At 43.8% G+C, this 25,455-nt stretch overlaps 1 protein-coding gene across 10 annotated transcripts in view; it reads left to right on the top strand.

Moving 5' to 3' along the window:
* add3a (adducin 3 (gamma) a) overlaps positions 1-15,824 on the top strand; it is a 331,245-nt gene extending 315,421 nt beyond the window's left edge. For 9 of the 10 annotated variants that reach the window (XM_085994332.1, XM_085994331.1, XM_085994333.1 and 6 more), the window contains 3 exons: positions 8,063-8,195; positions 11,507-11,590; positions 12,743-15,824. In XM_085994332.1, coding sequence (XP_085850458.1) covers positions 8,063-8,195; positions 11,507-11,590; positions 12,743-13,014 — 489 coding nt within the window. In that variant the 3' untranslated portion in view covers positions 13,015-15,824. The remainder of the gene's footprint in view (positions 1-8,062; positions 8,196-11,506; positions 11,591-12,742) is intronic. The other variant, XM_085994340.1, reaches the window with a different exon arrangement.
* Positions 15,825-25,455: the final 9,631 nt, after the last annotated feature.

Genomic DNA, 25,455 nt, shown 5'->3' on the forward strand with positions numbered 1-25,455 from the left:
ATGAGGATAACTGACAGTGCAGTTAAAAGGATCCAGTTACTATTACAGTCCCCACGGCTTATTGCGGGCGCGTTCGTGTGATTCGTCCGCTATACGCGATGGCCGGAAACAAGGGGTAGCGTTATAAATTTAAAATCATTTCAATTACAGTTGCCAGAGAGAAGACAGTTAAAATGTTGTACAAGAAAATGTAGCACAGTGTATAGAAAGTTTGTTGACGGACAGGAAGCAGTGTTTGGGGAAATGGGTGATGCTCAGATTGGAGAAGAATTTGAAGTGGTGTGCCCCAGGAGTCAGAGTTCAATTCACATTTGTCCTTGATTTATATATAGATGATTTGGACTTGTTTTTTTATTCGTTCATGGGATGTGGGCGTCGCTGGCAAGGCCAGCATTTACTGCCCATCCCTAATTACCCTTGAGAAGGTGGTGGTGAGCCACCGCCTTGAACTGTTGCAGTCCGTGTGGTGAAGGTACTTCCACAGTTAGGGAGGGAGTTCCAGGATTTTGACCCAGCGACGATGAAGGAACAGCGATATACTTCCAAGTCAGAATGGTGTGTGACTTGGAGGAGAACTTGGAGGTGGTGGTGCTCCCATGCGCCTGCTGCTGTTATCCTTCTAAGTGGTAGAGGTCACGGGTTTGGGAGGTGCTGCCACAGAAGCCTTAGCAAGTTGCTACAGTGCATCTTGTAGTTGGTACACACTGCAGCTACGGTACGCCGGTGGTGGAGAGAGTGAATGTTTAAGGTGGTGAATGAGGTGCCAATCAAGGGGACTGCTTTGTCCTGGATGGTGTCGAGCTTCTTGAGTGTTGTTGGAGCTGCACTCATCCAGGTAAATGGAGAGTATTCCATCACACTCCTTACTTGTGCCTTGTAGATGGTGGAAAGGCTTTGGGGAGTCAGGAGGTGAGACACTTGCCGCAGAATACCAGCTTCTGACCTGCTCTTTCTGCCACAGTATTTGTGGCTGGTCCAGTTAAGTTTCTGGTCAATGGTGACCCCTCAGGATATTGATGGTGGGGGATTCGGCGATGGTAATGCCATTGAATGTCATGGGGCAGTGGTTAGACTCTCGCTTGTTGGAGATAGTCATTGCCTGGCGCGAATGTTACCTGCCACTTATCAGCCCAAGCCTGAATGTCATCCAGGTCTTGTTGCATGCGGGCATGGACTGCTTCATTATCTGAGGAGTTGTAAATGGCACTGAACACTGTGCAGTCATCAGCGAACATCTCCATTTCTGACCTTATGTTGAAGGGAAGGTCATTGATGAAGCAGCTGAAGATGGTTGGGCCGAGGACACTGTCCTGAGGAACTCCTGTAGCGATATCCTGGGGCTGAGATGATTGACCTCCAACCACCAGAAACATCTTTGTGCTAGGTATGATTTCAACGAGTGGAGACTTCCCCCCACCGCCCCCCCCCCCCCCCCCGATTCCCATTGACTTCAGTTTAACTAGGGCACCTTAATGCCACACTCTGTCAAATGCTGCCCTGATGTCAAGGGCAGTCACTCTCACCACACCTCTGGAATTCAGTTCCTTTGTCCATGTTTGGACCAAGGCTGGAATGAGGTCTGGAGCTGAGTGGTCCTGGCGGAACCCAAACTGGGCATGTGAGCAGATTATTGGTGAGCAAGTGTCGCTTGATAGCACTGTCTGACACCTTCCATCACTTTGCTGGTGATTGAGAGTAGACTGATGGGGCGGTAATTGGCCAGATTGGATTTGTCCTGCTTTTTGTGGACAGGACATACCAGGGCATTTTCCACATTGTCGGATAGATGCCAGTGTTGTAGCTGTACTGGAACAGCTTGGCTAGAGGCGCGGCTAGTTCTGGAGCACAAGTCTTCAGCACGGCAGCCGGGATGTTGTCAGAGGCCTTTGCTGTGTCCAGTGCACTCAGCCGTATCTTGATAATCACGTGGAGTGAATCAAATTGGCTGAAGACTGGCTTCTGTGATGATGGGGACCTCAGGAGTAGGCCGATATGGATCATCCACTCAGCACTTCTGGCTGAAAATGGTTGCAAACGCTTCAGCCTTGTCTTTTGCACTCGCGTGCTGGGCTCCACCATCATTGAGGATGGGGATATTCATGGAGCCTCCTCCTCCCGTTAGTTGTTTAATGGTCCACCACCATTCACGACTGGATGTGGCAGGACTGCAGAGCTTTGATCTGATCCGTTGATTGTGGGATTGCTTAGCCCTGTCTATAGCATGCTGCTTCTGCTGTTTATCGTGCATGTAGTCCTGTGTTGCAGCTTCCCCAGGTTGGCACCTCATTTTTAGGTATGCCTGGCACTGCTCCTGGCATGTTCTTCTACACTCCTTATTGAACCAGGGTTGGTCCCCTGGCTTGATGGTAATGGTAGAGTGAGGGATATGCCGGGCCATGAGGTTACAGATTGTGGTGGAATACAGTTCTGCTGCTGCTGATGGCCCACAGCGCCTCATGGATGCCCAGTTTGGAGCTGCTAGATCTGTTCTAAATCTATCCCATTTAGCACGGTGGTAGTGCCACACAATACGATAGAGGGTGTCCTCTGTGAAGATGGACCTTCGGCTCCACAATGACTGTGCGGTGGTCACTGCTACTAATGCTGTCATGGACAGATGCATCTGTGACAGGTAGATTGGTGAGGACGATGTCAAGTAGGTTTTTCCCTCGTGTTGGTTCTCTCACCACCTGTCACAGGCCCACACTGGCAGCTATGTCCTTCAGGACTGGGCCAGCTCGGTCAGTAGTGGTGCTACTGAGCCACTCTTGGTGATGGACATTGAAATCCCCCACCCAGAGTACATTCTGTGCCCTTGCTACTCTGTGCTTCTTCCAAGTGGTGTTCAACATGGAGGAGTACTGATTCTTCAGCTGAGGGAGGGCAGTAGGTGGTAATCAGCAGGAGGTTTCCTTGACCTGAAGCCATGAGACTTCATGGGGTTCGGAATCAATCTTGAGGACTCCCGGGGCCACTCCTTCCTGACTGTATACCACTGGTGGGTCTGTCCTGCCGGTGGGACAGGACATACCCAGGGATGGTGATGGAGGAGTTTGGGACATTGGCTGAAAGGTATGATTCTGTGAGTATGACTATGTCAGACTGTTGCTTGACTAGTCTGTGGGACAGCTCTCCCAATTTTGGCAGAAGTCCCCAGATGTTGGTGGGGAGGACTTTGCCGGGTCGACTGGGCTGAGTGTGCCATTGTCATGTCTGTAGCGGAGGTCGATGCCGGGTGGTCTGCCCGGTTTATTCTTATTGTTTTTCGTAGCAGTTTGTTACAACTGAGTGGCTTGCTGGGCCATTTCAGAAGGCAGTTAAGATTCACCCACATTGGACACAGGGAGCATAATCTTGAAATTTTCTGATTACACAAAAGTAGGTGGTTCAGCAAACAGCAAGAATGACTGTAAAAGACATCAGAAAGATACAGACAGGTTAGTGGAAAGGGCAGACAAGTGGCAGATACATTTTAATATGAATAAGTGTGGGGTAATACGTTTTTGGAGGAAAAACAAGGAATGGGAGTATATACTAGTGCTAAATTAGTTTTTATACTGTTTGCTGTTTTGAGTGCCCCATTATAGAAACATTAAAGCCATAGAAAATGTACAATATAGACTCACCAGGATGATGCCAGGGATAGAAAACTATAGTTGTGAGGAAAGGCTTATGATACTGGGACTATTTTCACTGGAGCAGAGAAAGCCAAGAGGAGATTTAATGTTTATAGAATTATGAAGGTTTTGATGGTGACTAAGGAAAGACAATTTCTTCTTGGGGAGTCGACAATGAGTCATAAAATTTAAATTGTCAGTGAGGAGAGAGGTTGGGAGAAAATTCTTTACATAAAGGGTTATCTGAGCAGGGAGAGTTTGAGGCAGTGGCCATTGTATCTTTTGAGGGAAAATTCTATAAATATTTGAAGCAGAGGAAGATATAGGACTATGGGGGGGAATAGAGGAACGGTAGGGTTAGGTTTGGATCGTTCTAGTGAAGAGCTGGCACAGACACAATGGGCCAAATCGACGACTTCTGTGCTGTAAGATTCTACGGTTCTATGAATTTCTAATGAAATACTGCACTAAAAGTATAACAAATAGGGTTCAGTTAGCAGACTGTCATAGAAGATAGGAGCAGGAGTACGCCATTCAGCCCTTCGAGCCTGCTCTGCCATTCAATGAGATCATGGCTGATCATCCAAACCCTAGCACCCGGTCCCTACACCGACAGCCATCCCACCCAAGCCCTATCCCCGTAACCCCACGTATTTAATCCCCCCTAACGCTAAGGGTCAATTTTTATCATGGCCAATCAACCTAACCTGCACATCTTTGGACTGTGGGAGGAAACCGGAGCACCCGGAGAAAACCCACGCAAACACGGAGAATGTGCAAATTCCACACAGACAGTCACCCGAGGCCGGATTTGAACCCGGGTCCCTGGCGCTGGTGAGGCAACAGTGCTAACCACTATGCCACCGTGCTGCCTGGATGGTCTTGGTTGTCCTGGAGCTCAGGTCATTATAAACATTTTAATCTTTAGTCCTTGGCTAGGATGGATTGGGGAACGTTACTTAAAGGGTTGACGGTGGATAGGCAATGGCAAACATTTAAAGATCGCAACTACAGAATTTGTTCATCCCTGTTTGGCACAAAGCTAAAACAAAAAAGTTGACTCAACCGTGGCTAACAAGAGAAATTAGGGATAGCATAAGATCCAAGGAGAGGACATATAATTTGGCCAGAAAAAGCAGCAAACCTGAGGATTGAGAGCAGTTTAGGATTCAGCAAAGGAGGACAAAAGGATTAATTAAGAGGGGGGGAAATAGATTATAAGAGTAAGCTTGCAGGGAACATAAAAACTGACTGTAAAAGCTTCTATAGATATGTGAAGAGAAAAAGATTGGTGAAGTCAAGCATAGGTCCCTTGCAGTCAGAATCAGGGGAATTTATAATGGGGAACAAAGAAATGGCAGACCAATTAAATACATACTTTGGTTCTGTCTTCACAAAGGAGGACACAAATAACCTCCCAGAGATGTCGGGGAACATAGGGTCTAATGAGAGGGAGGAATTGAATGAAATCAGTATTTGTAGGGAAATGGTGTTAGGGAAATTGATGGGATTAAAGGCTGATAAATCTCCAGGGCCTGATAATCTACATCCTAGGGTACTTAAGGAAGTGGCCCTAGAAATAGTAGATGCATTGCTGGTTGTCTTCCAAAATTCTATAGACTCTGGAACAGTTCCCATGGATTGGAGAATAGCTAATGTAACCCCACTATTTAAGAAGGGTGGTAGAGAGAAAACGGGGAATTATAGACCGGTAAGCCTGACATCGGTAGTGGGGAAAATGCTAGAGTCCATTATTATAAAAGATGTAATTGCATCGCACTTGGAAAACAGTGACAGGATCGGACAAAGTCGACATGGATTTACAAAAGGTAAATCGTGCTTGACTAATCTACTGGAATTTTTTGAGGATGTAACTGGTAGAATAAATAAGGGAGAACCAGTGGATGTGGTGTATTTGGACTTTCAGAAGGCTTTCGATAAGGTCCCGCATTAGAGATTATCATGTAAAGTTAAAGCACATGGGATTGGGGGTAAGGTACTGTCTTGGATAGAGAACTGGTTGGCAGACAGGAAGAAAAGAGTTGGAATAAACGGGTCTTTTTCCGAGTGGCAGGCAGTGACTAGTGGGGTACCGCAGGGATCGGTGCTAGGACCTCAGCTATTCACAATATATATAAATGATCTAGACGAGGGAACTAGATGTAATGGTCCAGAAATTCAGGTCTCCAATTTTTTCAAAAATTTAAATTATTGTTTAAAATTATTTCATGTAATTTATAGTTATTTTAAAAATGTTTTTTTAAAATTTATTTGAAGTTTTAGTGATATTTTGGGGCTTATAGTATTTATAAGTTTCACAGCTCTTCCTGTCAAACTTATGAATGAAGCATTCCCTGCTACCATTGGCTCTCCATGGCCCACGTGATCCCAGGGGACGCATCGAACTAACTGCGCCCCTGGGATACGCAAGCACTGCATGCCGGCAGTTGGAGGAGGCCCAGGATCGGAATCCCACGCGGGCCCACAGCTCAACGGCCGGCACGCTAGGTAAGCACAGGTCAGGGGCTTGCACCCGCGGGAAGCCCCCGACCCGAATTTCTGGGCCAATATCTCCAAGTTTGCAGACGACACAAAGCTGGGTGGGAGTGTGTGCTGTGAGGAGGATGCAGAGAAACTCCAGTACGATTTGGACAGGTTGGGTGATTGGGCAAATGCAGTATAATGTGGATAAATGCGAGGTTATCCACTTCGGTGGCAAAAACAGGAAAACAGATTATTATCTGAACGGCAATAGATTGGGAAAAGGGGAAGTGCAACGAGACCTGGGTGTCCTTGTGCACCATAAGAACATAAGAAATAGGAGCAGGAGTAGGCCAATCAGCCCCGCGAGCCTGCTCCACCATTCAATAAGATCATGGCTGATCTGATCCTAACCTCAAATCTACTTTCACTCTCCATCCCACCCGAACCCATGTAATCTCCTGGGAGAGGCGAAAAACCAGATAAAAAACCCAATGGCCAATTTGGGAGAAAAAAAACGGGGAAATTCCTCTCCGACCCATCTAGGTGATCAAAACTCGTCCAGGAGATCACTCTGTCCCTGTATTTCCTGCAGTACTTGCCTTCTGTAAGAGGTGATCTCCACCCCAGCCAGGAACAGGCCCAATTTACTCTTGTAGGACTCCTAGCTGGCAGCCTGTTCCCAAGGTCTCCACTAATCCCTGTGAATAGAACCATCTCCTGAAATCTAACACAGAATTAGAACACAGGAAGTAGGAGCAGGACCAGGTTACAAGGCCCCTGGGCCCTCTCCGCCACCCACAGGGCCATGACCGATCCGAACCTAGCCTCATGTCCGATTTCCTACCCTCTTCCCGTAACCCCTAATTCCCCTTCTAGGAAACTGTCTATTTCTGTTTTAAATTTATTTAATGATGTAGCTTCTGCAGCTCTCTGGGGCAGCAAATTCCACAGACCTACCACCCTCTGAGTGAAGAAGTTTCTCCTCATCTCAGTTTTGAAAGAGCAGCCCCTTGTTCTAAGATTATGCCCCCTAGTTCTAGTTTTACCCATCATTGGGAACATCCTCACCGCATCCACCCAATCAAGCCCCTTCACAATCTTATATGTTTCAATAAGATCGCCTCTCATTCTTCTGAACTCCAATGAGTAGAGTCCCAATCTACTCAACCTCTCCTCATATGTCAACCCCCCTCATCCCCGGGTCGCTGAAGGTAAGCATCCAGGTGCAGCAGGCGGTTAAGAAAGCAAATGGTATGTTGGCCTTCATAGCGAGAGGATTCGAGTACAGGAGCCAGGAAGTCTTGCTACAGTTGTACAGGGCCTTGGTGAGACCACACCTTGAGTATTGTGTGCAGTTTTGGTCGCCTTATCTGAGGAAGGATGTTCTTGCCATGGAGAGTGCAGCGAAGATTCACCAGACTGATACCTGGGATGGCAGGAATGATGTGTTAGGAGAGATTGGGTTGATTAGGCTTATATTCGCTAGAGTTTAGAAGAATGAGAGGGGATCTCATTGAAACTTATAAAATTCTAACAGGACTAGACAGACTAGATGCAGGAAGGATGTTCCCGATGGTGGGGGAGTCCAGAACCAGGGGTCACAGTCTAAGGATAAGGGGTAAGCCATTTAGGACTGAGATGAGGAGGAATTTCTTCACCCAGAGAGCGGTGAACCTGTGGAATTCTCTGCCACACAGCATTACTGTTTGGGGGTCTGTATACAACTCCCACTAACGTTTTCTGCCCCTTGGTATTTCTCAGCTCTACCCATACCGATTCCACATCATCAGAGCTAATATCCTTCCTTACTATTGTGTTGATCTCCTCTTTAACCAGCAATTTGGCTGGAGTAGTTCCCTACATAACAGTGATTACACTTCAAAAGTAAATCTTGAAAAGATTAAAATCTTCAACCACAACTGGAAGCTAATGTTATTTATATAAATGTATTTACTGCCCAGCCTACACAGCTGGAAATCGAAAGAATGGAAGAGCAGATGCCACCAGGCCCACCAAACCCATTCAGTTACCTAAACGAGAACGAATTGGAGGAATACAAGAAGATAATTGAACGGAAGCAACAAGGATTGGACGGTAAAGGAAATTATGTATTTAAGATATGAAAACAAAATCGATAATACATCCAGAAATTTCTCAGCAGGATATGCAAAAAAATATTTTAAATAAATTTCTGTAATGAGTATGGGGAAGGAACAGTGTTAGGATAAGCTGGAAACAGTGACCTCTGGTGGTTCACAAATCTAAATGCCGTGTGTAGACTATTTATTTTCACTTTCTAATATTTATTTTCCTGGTTTATTTAGGACTTCAGTTGAACCCCCGACCTACGAAATCCCAGAGTTCTGAAACTCCAGGTTAATCAAAGGCCATCTATGTCCACAATGGCAGCCTCCTCCCTTCTTGAGTTCTGTTGCTCACATCAATGTTTCCCCCTACTTATACTCCAACTTCAATTAGGAATGTGTTTAAATTGTTGGTGCTCTGCCTCTCTCTGCCCCCCTGAGAATATTGAAAGTTACCAAGTGGTGTTACTGTAGGCTTGCACTCCAGTCACCTTGTTTCAAATTAGGGTCCGAATTAAAGAACCTGTTATTGGGAGGTTGTGTAGCATTTTCTCATTTTTCAGGCCTACCTGCATCATTCTGAGTGAGCTCCCTGAGGTCTGTGCTAGGGCTGTTCTGTAACTGGTTTCTAAGTGGGGGTAGAGTGACTTGGGGTGAGTTTCTTCTCTCTCTCTCTCTTGTGAGGGGAGTGTCTGACGTTTCCCTCCTGGCAGTAAAATGATTTTAAAATTAATTTTTGTGAAGTATGGACTATGTCCCTATTACCAGAATGTATTTGACCAATCATGCATTTAGTGCATCATGCATCGAATTAAAACCTCCCATGGCACTATTTAAATAAGAACAGGGAGTTTTTACGGTGTCTTGACCAACATTTGTCTCTCAACCAACATCACCAAAACAGCACTTATTTAATTTGTTGTTTGTGGGAACTTGCTGTACACAATTTGGCTGGAGTAGTTCCCTACATAACAGTGATTACACTTCAGAAGTAAATCATTGATCGTGAAGCGCTTTGGATATCCTGAGGATGTGAAAGGCACTGAAAAATGAGTTCTCCTTTATCTCCTCCTCCATCATCAACTGTCCATAATTTTGAACAATGTTACATAAAAATGTTAACATTACAGATGAAATCCTTTAGAAAGAGGTAAAAGGCACTCCACATAAAAGCGAGAGATAATAAAGCTGTTTGCGACAATTTGGATAAAATCATCAATATAATAATGGAAGAACTTTTTTTATATTTAAGCCTCATAATGCAAACTGAATGCTTAATGGTAGGCCTCTAAACACAGAATTTAATGCTATTCTTGAATTGTGCCGCTGCACGCCAGTTATTTCCTCCTAATTGACAGGTCAAATTTTATGTTCAATTGTTTATCATATATTCCTCCCACACACCCTAATTGTGTATATTGTTGGGAGTATAAACTATCAATCAGCTGGGGGATAAATTTCACCCAAGAGTTTTCTGAAGGAATGGAGAAGGCTATAAAGGATAATTGGCAGCAATGACCTAAATAAATTGAATTAAAACCTCCTGGGCCAGTTGAAGATGGTTGCTAATTTAATTAGTGCTATCTATTTTTAATCATTAGCATTAGAAGATTAATGATCTAAGTGATCTGTTATTTTTGACCTGAAAGTTGTTAAGATCATTCTGTGTGGGAAGCAGTTTAATGATCCATGTAAACGTGTTTATGTAACTAATTCACATATTTCATTTGGGAGGAAGTGTACAGATACTTTTTGAGAGAGATGATGATGGATGGCATTGAGCATATTGGCACTTATTTATAGTTTAGTAGATCTCAGATTTATATAGCTAACTTGCTATGTAGAGCATAGCCAAGCCTGTAAATGCAAAGTGTTGGCTGATGTTCAAATCCAAAAGAAAAGCATGAATGCCCTCCAGAACCCATAACAGTATGTGCAGTCTAAAATGTGTGTCCAGATACTTTCACCTTTTAAGATGTAGTCTTCTGAAGATTTACCGCTCCTCTCTCTTCCGCCCCCCCCAACCAGTTGTTGAGCTTTCCCATTTGTGTTATGCTATTGGCATTCATATTGTTTGTTATCACCATCATTATGGTGGTCAAAATTTTCCATGGGTTTTCTCTGTTGCTTGACAGGAAACTGAGGCAGAATAAGCGCTGTAAAATCTTATTAGGTAGAATATTCCTGGATGCTACTATAATTGTGTGGTTTGAGAAGTGGTAGAAATAGTTGTTCTTTAGAGCAATTTTCATTATTGGAGTGCAAGTTCCCACCACTAACATGCATGCTTGTTCCATACCAGAAATTTACTCAACAACCAGTCTGACCCTTGTGTCTTGCTATGTTTCCTTTATTTCCCGGTGCTGTGAATGTTTTTTTTCCCTACTTCATTCATTTTACTTTTCGGGTTTCAGATCTCTGCCTTTTTTCTAAAACTTCCATCTTTTGCAATGAAACAACTTGGAGCCTCCTGTTGTATACAGTGTTCCGTAACAACTTTACCCAAGTCAACTTCTGTCCTAATCAATGTTACGACCAATCCCAAAAGTTACAAACTACCAAAACAATGCAAAAGATGAATGGGTTCTCCTGATAGCCCAGATCCTTGGCCTTTACTGAGTTACCTAATCTAAACTGGAGCAGCACTGGGAGTACAATAATTGTGTACCTCACCCAGAGAAAGGAAAAATTAACCTGAATCAAATACTCCTAAATTGCTATCCAGAGATCCCTGCTGGACGGTCTGCATGCGGAGATTGGGCGAGGACAGATTCCAGCTTGGTTGTTGTGCCCCCCCCCCCCATAGCTTAATGTCACTCACTATTCAGGCTGGCACATGAAGAATGACCATTTGGGCGTGGTAACAGAAAGCTGACCGCTCCCTTGGAGCCATACCTAGCATGAGTCACCATCATCAGGACTGAAGAATGTTTTTATTGATTTTGTATTAAACCTTTAACTTAATCATATAGTGTGCGGTATGAATGAAACATAGATGTAGTTTATTCAAAAATGAGCTGTTGGACAATGTAACCCACTTCCTTTCAGATTAACTTATCTGGTTCAGTTTCACTTGGTTCACTTATGCAACTAATGCTGCATTTAGTTGCATTCTCCATAGACGCCAGCATTTGATACTCTACGAAACAAAAAAGCAAAATTAACTTTGGCACAATAAATGACTTGTGCTGCTGGCTTTAAGCTTTACATTTACTTTATATAATTAACAGAGATGTTTTAGTTTGTACTAAAAAAGCATGAAATCTTTGCACAGCATTTTAACAACATTAAAAAGAAAAACAACTAACTCTTCTCCTACAGATACTGACCAGGAACTAACATCAGATGATGGTTCTGCGTTCTCACCACCTCAATCCCCACAAGCCATACCAGCAAAATTAGAAGGTGGGACACTTTATCTGTAATTCATTGGTCATTTGCATTCCCTGGTGGCATTGATGTGTCTCCACCTTTTACAAGTTTCTATTCCCATTACTATTGCATTTTCTCTCAAAGAAAGCAGGAGAGCATAATATATCGTACCTCCACATGCTAAGTCAAAGATTGGTTTACTTTCCTTGAAATGTACACTTTCATGACACAGCCATTCCATGTGACGGTGGCAGCATTCGTACTGTGCCATATCTCCATATACAGGAAACTTTCGATTTACCGGCACCTAAATAACCGGAAATCTCGGTTAACCGGCAAAATTCAGGAGTAGGTTCAGGTAACTTTTATTACTTGCCTTCCTGCATTTGTTGCTGTGCAAGGGTGTGGCTGCAGCTGTTGCTAAGCTACAGAGACGCTTGCAACTTGTGGCCATTGTTCTGAAGCGCAACAGGGTTTGTTGCTTTATACGGAGCTCTCAGCTCCGTATCTTTTACTATAGCTTTCGGTTATCCGGAATTTTTGATGAACCGGCACCACGTCGGTCCCGTCCGTGCCGGATAAAAAAAGTTTCTTGTAGTACAGTGTTAGCGCATTGTCTTCAGTAAGTAATGATATGAGGCAACATTTTCTTCACGTGTTGGTGTGCATACTTCATAGTTAGTCTTGCAGTCGACGCAATTCATTCCAAACACAATATTAACAACTGCTGAAAGTATGGAATTCACAGTCCTTCCCTACAAAAGAGTTCATGCCTCTCCCACCCACCCCCCCCCCCCAGATTGTCCCAACTTTAGCTAGTGAGCATCGTACACTTGTGCTTCAAGCATGCTATTTAGCTTTATTTCCATTTTGACAATAAATTGTCTTCCTTGTTTTCTTCAGTTTTTTATCACTTATTACAACTTCCTATGTTGGAAATATTCTGATTTACCCAAGGTTAGACAACCTAGCTGGCAACAGAAATTAGATTTTCTGTTTGCTTCCTTTTAATATGCCTTCTAGCGCATTCCTCAGATGACAACCACACATCAGATAATTTCCTCTTGTACTCGGGGAATTTTGATTGTTCTGGTAAACTGTGAACAGCTTTAATTATATTATAATGCATTTTCATTTTAAAGACAGTAATTTAATTGTTTTACATTCATAATCATTCTGCCTCAGAAAACACTATGCCAACAGTGGTGGTGAATGGAGGAAAGGAAGATGGACAAGCTTCAGCAGACGATTTGACAAAACGCATCAGCCAGTTAACAACCAGCACCGTGGAGAGTGTGGAGATTACCATCAAGTCAACAGAAAAGATAGATTTGAATGCCAGCGATACCCTTTCACCCGAGGGGTCTCCTTCTAAATCCCCCTCAAAGAAGAAAAAGAAATTCCGCACACCATCGTTCCTGAAAAAGAACAAAAAGAAGGAAAAGGTGGAAGCATAATGATGGGTAGGCAGGGGTGTTGCACGACTAAAAAAACTGGTCAGATTTATGTCAGTCTTAAATGCTCGATATTGACATGTTGCTCAGCTAAATGTGCTAAACATCAGTTGACTGTGCACTGACCTAGAATAGAAGGAAAGGGCAAATCTATATAGGGGTTATTAATCCGGCATCAAAGTATTTTATTGCAAATTTGTTTAGTAATTAACCTTTTTGCCAAAATCAAATCACGTTCTAGTGAATTCTAGACTTGGAACAGTTATGCTGTGGAATTGATTTTAATCTTAAAAAAACTCATCTCACTAAATCCACCAAAATGTGGAAATTTTATACATTTAAACACAGATGATTTAATGCATTACTGACAACTTTCTATCTTAAATTTTTAATACTATGAAATAAATGTTACAAGCATGCAATACAAGGGTCTAATGACAGAATAAGTGACTAAGAATGCCTGGCTCAAGTATACCTGGGTTAGCCGAGGCATGTTGCAGTTCTGATATTAACGGACTAGATTATACAAAACTGGAGTCATGTCGACAGTGTTTTCTGTTCCTTTTTAAAAAAAATAAAATGCTATACTGCACTTTTTGGTGATACATAACTTACTAGTGATTAAAACCTAAGTGAATCCATGAGGTAACCAAATGAAGGAGAAATAATGCTACCAAAAAGGGAAAGGCAAGGGTATGCAATGGGAGTAAGTAATGGGGAATGGATTGAGGTATAACAAATGATAAGTGGTATTACAGCAGTTGATTTTTTGGAACTGTGGCTCAACTTGTGGAGTTGTCAAAAGAAAAAAGGCATGAAAATAACATTTTAGATGCATGAATCTAGCAAGTTAAGCTAGAACACAATAGCAAAACCAGTGCTAGCATGTTCCGAGTCACCTGACTATTTTAATTGACCCATTTTTTTCCCTCTCCACCTCTACCCTTAACCCCAAAGAAGACTAGTGATATCAAAAACAGCACTTGCTTTTAACCTCTGCATTGTAGGCTTGAGTCGATATCTTGACCAATACTCTTGTGGCACTTGATCTGCAATCAATTTTGTTAGCCACTAGGTGGAACATGCCAACTTGGCTTGCCCACTGATGAGCCTACGGGGTTTGGTCTAATGACTTGTGCTAGTTGACACTTTAATGCGCTCCGGGAAGAAATCTGTGCCCCATAAAATTGGTTTCCCCCGTTTAAGATTGGTATTCAATGCGGATGGCCATTTTTTTGGTCCATTTTCATTACAGTTGTGAGTTCACTCCGTGGAATGTTAGTTACTACACCGATTTTTAAAATCACTATTTTGCAAAGAAACCCCATAAAATTTGCTTGTTTTTTTTTACAATAAAATCTTCCAGGAGCAGGAGCATCATATTGTTAATTATTGAGGGAACGTCCTTTAAAATACTTCTTTCACATTATATGTTCTCTTGTAATTTTACCTGTAATGCATTAGCTGTGAAGTGGTTTCTCGTGTACTGTGGAATGTGCAGTGGTAAACCACAAGATTTTTATCTTGTTGAAAGATGATGAAATGATCAGTGATGGGCACATTCAAACAGTGCTCATCAAAAGTTGTGATCACGATTAAATTTGCGGTGTATTGTCCACTTCCCATTTTCATGGTGTGGACCCCACATGCTTCTGCTGAACAAAATAATGACGTTGAGAGGGGGAAATGCATTTTTAATTCGAATTTTTGTTTTGGAATGACTGAAGGATGGTATTTTTGTAAGCATAAAAAATATAAAAGATTTAAATACTGTAATCTCCAAATAGTTTCTCCACATATACAGCCCCATCTGTTCACCTGGAGAAGGTAGGTTTACCAGATTAATAGATGTCTGTTACTAATATTTTTACAGCTAATAATCTTTTCATGATAACTGTGTCAGGAAAAAGACCCAGTAAATTCTAAGAAGTGTTTAAATTCATGAGCATAGCTTGGACACTAAGAGAAAGCCACTACATGAGTTTAAGAAGAAAAATAAATAAATAAATAAAACCACTAGCATTGGGGTCTGTGATCTGAATCCCAATTAGCAATGTGAATGGTAGTTTGATTCTGAATACTGTATGTTGATAAATGGAATTGGAGTAGTTGGAAGGTTTGAGGATTTAGGATTGGGCTACAGGAATGCATCTCTGAAAGGGAACACCACCACGTCAACACTAATAAGTACTGGAACGATTAAACAGGTAGTTAAACTTTAGTTTAAAAAAAATTATGCCAACTTTTTTTATTAACCGTTTAAGTAGTTGTTATCCAAGCCTTGTGCTTTTGGTAACGTTTTTGGGGGGGAAAAAACTCCACCTGCCTGCATAATCTATGCAGCGTTTGTGCATTGCTTTAAATGGAGTTATTTGACCTTGTTGCACCTTGTTAATGGCACTATATATATAAGTGCAGCAACCCATTGTCCTGTGGAATATATAAATGATGCTTAACGAAGTTGCTTTTAGATGTGTTGCTAATCAATGTAAAATCCACAAATAAACAGTATTTTATGATGTGGATGTATCCCATTTTAGAAATCTATAATTTGTACCTTATACTGGACTGTTATTTTCCAATAACCTTAAGCCCTAATTATGTGATATAATGTCCTTTTTAAATTATATTCTGACAAAAAATTGTTTTTGTTGCTTTCTTATATTTTTGAAATTCTGTAAAGCATCTAAACCGTTGGAGCATTTCAAAATCTGGAATCTGCTTATGGAAGAATGTAAAAGAAACGGCACTCTGTATAGCAGCTTACTTGCTCTATGAAAAATTAAATACCTATATAAACACACCAAAAATAATTGTCTTACCTTGTCTCTATATAAAAGGATACTTTGAACCTTGCCTCTAAGCCATGCAATACTAATGAAAGCATTTTCTGACTTGTATGAGGTTTCTGTTTGCTCAGAATGAAGATTAAAATGTGCTCCCAGTACAAGAAAGCATTACTATTAAGCCCTACATGTGTTTATCCCCAGCATGCATTGTTATTTACCTACCTGGGTTGTTTACACAGGATGTACAGCTCAGATGCCACGTGTCCTTGTTCCTGGCAACATAGTTGTTAGCACAAGCTGAAAACAACTCGCACATAATAGCAATCAGTATTTAACAGTTAATACTAAGTTGGCATACTCCTGTAATTTCCTAACTGCCACATTCTTCTTCATTCAGTATTCTCTACATACAGTAGGTATAAACACAAGTCAGATTTGTAGAGGATACCAAAATAAAGCCAGTAGAATTGAATAAGGCAGCTCAGAAATCTGAGTTGCATAAAATATGTATGCGGGCAGTAAAATGGTAGATGAAATTTAATGCAGACAAGTGTAAAGTACTGCACACAAGAGAAAAAATGGTGATACACCATACTGCATGAATGATAAAATAGCTACAGAGGAAGTTAAAAAAGAAATGGGAGTCTTGATGCACTCTATGCTCAACATGTCCAACCACTGCCGAGTAGCAATCCACAGAGAAAAAAGAATGTTGAACTACATAAGCAGTAAAATATAAGACCGAGGCGGTTGAGATCAACTGCTCCTCCAATTCTGGCCTCTTGCGCATCCCTGATTTTCTTTGCTCCATTGGCGGCCGTGCCTTCAGCTACCTAGGCCCTAAAGCTCTGGAATTCCCTCCCTTAACCTCTCCACCTCTCTTTCCTCCTTTAGACGCTCCTTTAAAACCTACCTCTTTGACCAAGCCTTTGGTCACCTGTCCTAATGGCCCGGATTTTGCTCCCAGCAGCGAAGGAATGGTGCTTGTTGTTCACCTTGCTGACAGCGGCCCACAGACTTTTTGTGGGCTTGTCAGTGGAGAATTCCACTAATGTGGTGTCTTTTCCAGCATGGCGCCCTCTGCAGGGGATCTGTGGCGTCTGAACAGGGCTACAACAGCGAGGCTCTTCAACCAATCAGACTGAAGTATCCTCACTGAGACACGTGGAGTCCAAACTAGGAAGTATATAGCAGGAAATATAAATTAGATTTAAATGATGTACAAAAAGCAAAATAAAGATTGGGAAATACAGATGGGATTAAGGGAGAGAGATGAGAAAGAAAAAAAATCAAAGAAAATGTAATTAAAATTTTTTTTTCCAACACTAATTTTCTTCTGAGGGAATGAGACTCCACGTTTGTAACATTAATCTTTCAGGGCCAGAGAGCTTGTTCAGCAGTAATTCTCGCTTATCATGCCATTAAAAACTCACTTGCACCTGAATGCACCAGCCCCAACTTTTTCAACCGTTTTTAGTGCAGAACTAGTGAGCAAGTACAATAGTTCATGTGTCTGTCAGCGAGGACTGCGACAGCACACCTTGTGGAGGAGCAGGGTATCTCTGACAGCACTTTCTGGATTTCCGCATTTAACTGCGCATGTGCATACTCCAGAAGTTGTCAGATTTCCTCCATTATAACGGTGAACGTGGATAACCTCACCGTTATTCTCATTGCAAATTCCGGGCTAATATCTCCTTGTGTGACTTGGTGTCAAATTTTGTTTGATAATCGCTCTGGTGAAGCGCCTTTGGACGTTTTACTATGTTAAAGGTGCTACAGAAATGCAAGTTGTTATAATACTACTGATAAACGAGGGTGACATTTAAGCATGGAGGCAGGGCAGAGAAGAGCCACAAGACTGAGCCATAGTGTAAAAGGGTCTGAGTCATGAGGAAAGACTGGAGAAACCAGGGTATCCATCCAGCCGCCTATCCTCTATATTGAACAAATGTGCTGTTTTGTGCTGATCTTTTCATACACAGCAGACAAGCTTGTGTTGCATTCAAATTCAAGTAAATAACTACTTTGATTAAGTCTCTTGCATCTCACCAGATGTATTCCCACGGTGCCCTGGTGCCACTGAGACAGATGATAGAAGAAAGCATTGCTTCATTATTTCACTGCATAATCAAGCAGTTTTGGACTATAGATGGCAGCATTGAGCTACTGTAGGGTAAGCCAATTTTACTCTTTTGCTTAAAGGGAATAAAGGCAGATTAATAAAAGCAAAATATGTTTTTTATGTAAGTATCAGATTGGCTCAGTTAGTAACACTCTTGTCTGAGTCCAAAGGTTTGTGGGTTAAATCCCCATCATTGTGATAAGCACAATCTAGGTTGGCACTCCAGTGCAGTATTGAGGAAGTGCTGCATTGTCAAAGGTGCCATGTTTTAGATGAATGTTAAATCAAGCCCCCATCTGCCTGTTTATAGGTGAACATAAAAGAGCCCCTTGCACTTTTTCAAAAAAGAGCAGGGAGTTCTCCCAGTGCCCTGGCCAATAGTCACCCCTAACCAACATCACAAAAAATACATTAAATGGCTTTCCATCTCGGTACTGTTTGTGGGACCTTGCTGTGTGAAAATTGACTGTCGACTTTGCCTACAAAACAATGACTACACTTAAAGTAATGGTTCTGTATTTTTTAAGTCCTTTTCAGTCATTTAAAATTGGGTTACTCACAGGTGGTGGATTGACACTAATTAAAATGCTTTTTTTGTGATGATCCCATTTTCAGCTGTATTATCAAGCTGCTATTCTTAACCAATTTGCACCCCCTCTAATGGTGATTATTTATCATGATTCCTACAACAGTACTTGGATTGGCTGTAAAATGCTTTGGGGTGGCCGGAGGTTGTTAAAGGCACTATATAAATGCAACTTTTTTCTGTGTGTATAGAAGACTTAAGGAAGGCAGATTGCGTCTCAACAATTTAATCAGCATGACCCCTATCTTTCCTCTATTTCAGGTATTCTATTTGTTTTTGATCACTTTTGCTTTCCGCTTGCTGCCCGTGGCTGTTGACTCCACTCATCCATCAGAACACCTCCGTCAACCTTTCCTGAACTGGGTTGGACCGGCTTCTCGAGCTCTTGCATGCTCCTCACCTCCCTCACCGGTACTAATTCTGTGGATTTACCTCTTTCCATCCCCAGGTTTCCTAGGCTTCACTTCTTGGGTTTCACTCTCGCTGCTCCTCGCTCCTCTGCAGGTATTACTGGATCTGCTAATGTGCATTACTAACACTGAGGTCACTACTCACTTCTGCTGGACTCCTAGACCAACCTCTGCTAGCTCATGGTCGACTCTCCATGCCTACTCAGCTCTCTATTTTTCACTGGACAACCTTCAGTGTGCCCATTGAAACTCTACCTCCACAACTGTCTCCTAATCTGGATAATGATTCATCGATGCTCCCAAGCTGACTCCACCCTGTCTACAAGTCAACTTCACCCCATCACTGGACCTCAGACTCTAAATTGAGTGTCTCATATCATCTCCTCCCTATCCTGTTTACAACCAGGACATGTCTCTCCTAATCTTTGCCGTACCTATGTAACTGAATTCCATCTGTTCCATTTGCATGCCTATTTTGGTTGCCACTCCCGAATCAAGCCCATTACTTCTACCTTTCTTGTTTTCTTCTTTTGACCCCTCTTGGGCCCTTCATTCTTGTCTCCTTCCCTTCTTGTCACCCAGTCAGGATACCTTCATTTCTCCCTTCTCGGGTACTTTCTGGTGAAATTTCTTAGAGTGGTGAATCTTTGGAATTCTCAACCCCAGAGGGCTGTGGCTGCTCAGTCGTTGAGTATATTCAAGACAGAGATCGATAGATTTTTTGGATACTAAGGGAACCAAAGGATGTGGGGATAATGCGGGACGGTGGAGTTGAAGTAGAAGATCAGCCATGATCTATCTTATTGAATGGTGGAGCAGACTCGAAGGGCCGAATGGTTTACTTCTGCTTCTATTTCTTATGTTCTTTGTCCCCGTCCCCCCCAATCCCTACCCCAACATATCATTACTCCTCAGCCTCCCGACTCTCCTGTTGCCATCCTATGCTTAAATCCTCCTTGGATAAGCCCACAACTGCCATCTGTACCTCTCTTGGCATTCTCACGGGTTAGTAAAAGATTAACAGCATCTGCAATAAGTACTGGTGCTGCAATGCCATTTTAAATGCCGAAAGCCAAAGGTAATAACCTTTCTTGACAATGCTGGCCTGTCCCTTTAAGACTGCGTGCCTAGACAGCAGGGTCCATCGAGACACTGCCTCCATATGAGGAGCAACCCCAACCGCCCCATCCTCTTCTCTGACTGACCGGCTCTCCCCATCCAGCACTGCCCCTTGGACTCTGCCAGTGGCTCTCCAATCACTGTCCTCTCCACATTTTCCTCCAGAATGTCTGTTCACTCATGAACAAGGCCCTTGCCATTCACGACCCTATTCTGATGATTGCATTGACTTCCTGGCTTTTGACTGAAACTTGGTTCATGACTGGCAACACCTTTCCCCTTACTGAAGCCTCCCCGCCTGGCTATACTTTTCACCATCTGCCCAGCCCAAACCACCGCGGTTGCCGTATGGCCCTCATCACCAAATCACACCTTGGTCTCTTCCTCCTAATTATCTGGTATCTTTTTCTCTTTCAAGAACCTCATCTTGTTCCATTCCTGTCGTCTTTAGCTTAAAAGCTTTGTTCGCTACTACTGCCCCATGCCCCACCCCAAGTTTCTCACGGAGATATCCTTCCTCCTTTGGCCTCTGCACCGAGCGACTCTTCATCCTCTGTGATTTCAGTCTCTGTCTCACCTCACTTCACTGATTTTACTGCCCTCTTGTCCTCCCTTTGCCTCTCCCTCCAAATAAACTCTCCTACCCATATTCACAGGGGTTCCCCATGATTTTTCCATCTCAAGTGGCCTCTCTGCTCACATTGTCTCAACCACAGACAAGGCCATCTCCAACCACTTCCTTGTATGCATCACCACCCACATCCCTCTTCCCCCTTTCCAATCCAACTCCCTTCTGTGTCTGGAAAACTCAAGTACAACTCCACTTTAAAACTCCCAACTATCTAGCCTTTGGCCCTCCATTTGCCACGATATTTCTTCAGCTGTCAATTTGCTCAACTACTCTCTGCCCCCCGTTTTTGATGGCTTTGTACCCAGCAAAACCCTTACTCTCGCCATGGTATGGCCCCCAACTTCGTTTCAAATCTAAGTGGTGCAGACTTGAGCGTATCTGGTGTGCCACTAGTTTAGCTATTCATCGCCAGATTTGAGGGGACCCCATCAATCACTGTCAGGCCTTGCTCTCCTCTGCCAAAACCGCTCAGTCCTCCAGAATCATCCAGGAAAGCAGAGATCCTGCCCATTTCAGCAGGATGAAATTCGGGTTGCTTGCCTCGCCAGCACCGCCCCTTGAGTAAATTCCGGAGTGGTGACGGGGGAAGTGGGCTGCGGTCCCTGGGAGTGCTGTGGTGCCAGTAGGAACTTTCCTGCTCCTCCTGGCTCCACATCAAACTTGGGGGAAAAAAAGGGAACTTACATTTTGGGTGGTGTCCAGTCACGCAAAAAACACCAGGCTGCTGACACGTTCACCATTAACACACCGGCATGCAGGGCAGCCCAATTTGGCAGAGGGTTCCTAAAACAGGCGTTAGTCCCTCATTAACAGATGCAAAGGGCGTAATGCCTGTTTTAGGCGAATGTCAGGAATGCATTCCAATTTCTATCTTCAGGAGTCTATGGGGGAGAAATTCGGTATCACCCTGTTTGGGGCGCAATTATCGGCCGGGCGCAAAGTTTAGCGCCTGGCGCTAATTATCGCCTCCGACTGCAAACTTGGCTTCTATCGCCCCTGGAGGTGATGGGGGCGCTAAATCAGGTGCTACACACCTCTCTCAAGGCGCTAACGCCGAGGAGCGAGGCGCTACCTCAGAGCGCTGGCGAAGCCCATGTGATGTCAGCCAGCAATGGAACACAGACACACTGGCGCCGGCCAGTTCTTAAAGGGGAGGGTCGATCTTGCTCTCCATCCACATCCTGCTCATTGCAGCCTTGAATCTCAGCCTGGAGAGACCTGTACATCAAATCTGCTGGAAAGAACAATGGAGAGGCCCAGGGAAAGAGCTCAGGGTGCAGCCCCCATAGTCTCTTCTAAATCGATGCAAGGAAGAGCAAATCAAAATCAACCTGCAAAGTGTTGCTCAGTACCTAAAACTCCTTCACACAGCGTTGAATCTCTCCAGAAGTCTCTCTCTCTCTCAGAATGCGTGGTGCAAAAATGTCACTGACCAAAAAAGGCAGGAAGCGGTCGCCTTTAACTAGCGCTCCCCTAGTCCCTTTCTGACAGCATAACGCTCCCCTCAACCGGTCGTTGCTAGCGGCAGGTGGTAAGGCAGGGGGTGCCACTCAATTTCCGGTCCGGGGCATTGCGCACTCGACTGACGTCACAGTCTGCCGGCACGGGAGATCGTGGCGGTAGTGTTTAGCACCGCCGCAAATTGTCTAGTTAATTTCGCAAGCGGCGCAAACATCGCTGCGCCTGGGCGCTAGTTACTTTGCGCCCCATTAGCGCCCTCTTAAGGCGCTAACGGGAGGCGCAAACAACTGAATTTTCCCCCCTATATGTATTAAACGTGTCCAACCAATACAGAGCAACAATCAACAAAATCAATAGAATGTTGAACTGCATAGCTAAAACAGTAGAGTACAAATCAGAGCAAGTCACGACCAAACTGTATAGTGCATTGGTCACATCACACATGGAATACTACTGCCAATTCTGGTCACTGAGACACAAGGAAGACATTCAAGTGCTAGAGACGATGCAGAGAAGAGCCATGAGGTTGATCCTTACTGTCAAACAGCTGAGTTAGGATGAAGATTGGAGAATACTTGGACTTTTCCGTCTGGAAAGGAGCTGCCGGCTGAATTTTTTTATTTGTTCATGGGATGTGGGCGTCACTGGCAAGGCCAGCATTTATTGCCCATCCCTAGTTGCCCTTGAGAAGGTGGTGGTGAGCCGCCGCCTTGAACCGCTGCAGTCCGTGTGGTGAAGGTACTCCCACAGTGCTGTTAGGGAGGGAGTTCCAGGATTTTGACCCAGCGACGATGAAGGAATGGCGATATACTTCCAAGTCAGGATGGTGTGTGATTTGGAGGGAAGCTTCGAGGTGGTGGTGTTCCCATGTGCCTGCTGCCCTTGTCCTTCTAGGTGGTAGAGGTCGTGGGGTTGGGAGGTTCTGCTGAAGAAGCCTTGGTGAGTTGCTGCAGTGCATCTTGTAGATGGTACACACTGCAGCCGGTGGTGGAGGGAGTGGATGTTTAAGGTGGTGGATGGGGTGCCAATCAAGCAGGCTGCTTTGTCTTGGATGATGTCGAGCTTCTTGAGTGTTGTTGGAGCTGTACTCATTCAGGCAAGTGGAGAGTATTCCATCACACTCCTGACTTGTGCCTTGTAGATGGTGGAAAGACTTTGGGGAGTCAGGAGGTGAGACACTCGCCGCAGAATACCTAGCCTCTGACCTGCTCTTGTAGCCACAGTATTTATGTGGCTGGTCCAGTTACGTTTCTGGTCAATGGTGACCCCCAGGATATTGATGGCGGGGGATTCGGTGATGGTAATGCCGTTGAATATCAAGGGGCGGTGGTTAGATGCTCGCTTGTTGGAGATAGTCATTGCCTGGCGCGAATGTTACCTGCCACTTATCAGCCCAAGCCTGAATGTCGTCCAGGTCTTGCTGCATGCGGGCATGGACTGCTTCATTATCTGAGGAGTTGCGAATGGCACTGAACAGGTGGTGATCTTACAGACTAAAAACGATAGTCTAGCGAATTGAAAAGGTAGATCCAGAATATTAATCTAATTTAAATTGTGTGAGTAGGATAAGGGGACATGGAGTCAAACTAGCAAGTGGTAAATTCTGGACTGATATCAGGAAAGTCTTCACGCAGAGTGCCAGGAAGAGTAGTGCAAGTGACAGCCCAGACATTTTTTAAAGAAACAGTCGGATGCTAAAATGGGGGAAGTTTTGAATCTCTGAATGGATGAATTAAGAATTAAGTCTCTAGTTATCTTTTGCTCTTTAATGTCACGGATCAACATTGCTGCTTTTATCTGCATATCACCAAATTTTGACAAAGCGCTGCAATTAAATTTGTATCACTGCACTATGTGCTTGTAAACAGATCAAAAGCTTTTGCCAGACTTTTTGTTTGTGGAAACAGAGCCCCCTTTAAGAAGAATAACCTAAAGAACACAGTGGCCTAAAATTTGCGGTCGGAGGCTTCCCGCGGGGGGATGCCTCCGGCCTGTAAAATATCTATGCATTTACCTGGTGGTCTGAGAGGTACGGAGACTCGCGCTCCTGGGTCTCTCCGGGTACCCGTGGGCAGAGGCCCACGTAGCCCCGGGGCGCAGGCGGTTCGCAAGCACTCCTGGGAGCACGTGGGCCGGCCCAACCAATAAAAGATGGGAATCCCCATTCATATTTATGGGAGTTCCGTACGTACGGAAACCCCATCAGTATGAATGGGGATCACTTAAATACACAAACACATGAAATAAAAAATTTTTAATTACGTATTTAAAATTAATCAAAATGCCATTTAAATATTTTAAACAAAAATAACAGGGCTAAAAATAAACTTACCTTATTGGACAGGGTTTTTAATGTATAAATGAGTGATTAAAATTTTATTTTTCTCTTTTTTAAACTCTTATGCTGGTAAAAGCAGGCCTTACGCCTTACTTCAAAAAAGCAATGCTACTTGCAATTCTCAGCAATCTAGTGCCAATGAAAATAAATAGAGCAAGATTCCCTCCCAAGCAAAGGAGGTCTTTTATTTGTGATCTTTTAGACTCGGACATTGCAGTTGGAAAACTGCTGAGCAATGCAGACCGAATGGTGCCAGGTTTAGTCGGTCGGGTCACAACTATGCCAAGTTAGCCGATCCCAAACGGTGCAGGAACTGCATCACTGCAGTTGGGTGCAGTTCTCCTGGACGAAAGAGAAAAATCAGCCAGCGTTCTTCTCCTGATTACGATTTCAAAATCATGAGGGGTCTAGACAGAGTAGCTAGAGAGAAACTGTTCCCATTGGCGGAAGGGTCGGAGAACCAGAGGACACAGATTTAAGGTGATTGGCAGAAGAACCAAAGGCGACATGAGGAAAAACTTTTTTACTCAGCGAGTGGTTGGGATCTGGAATGCACTGCCTGAAAGGGTGGTGGAGGCAGATTCAATCGTGGATTTCAAAAGGGAATTGGATAAGGACCTGAAGGAAAATAATTTGCAGGGTACGAGGAAAGGGTGGGGGAGTGGGACTAGCTGAAGTGCTCTTGCAGAGAGCTGGCACGGGCTCGACGGGCCAAAAGGCCTCCTGTGCTGTAACCATTCTATGATTCTATGATCCAATTACTCTTTCCCCCAACCCCCGGGCTGGAAAATCTGTGCGTGGATGTCGAGTGAGGACAAGCTTGGGCATGCAGCCAAATAGTCTGCTGACGCTCAGTGTCCAGTCTCACACATGAAGAATGGCGACTTGGGAGAGGTACTATAGAACTTGCTGTCACCATGGGAACCATACCCCAGCTGCAGGCAGCACCTTCGGGAGAGATGGGGAGAAAATTAGGGGAAGAAAA

Source organism: Somniosus microcephalus, chromosome 8 (assembly GCF_052327205.1).
Source record: "Somniosus microcephalus isolate GS21.2 chromosome 8, FLI_Smic_1.0, whole genome shotgun sequence".
NCBI classification, from domain to species: Eukaryota; Metazoa; Chordata; class Chondrichthyes; order Squaliformes; family Somniosidae; genus Somniosus; species Somniosus microcephalus.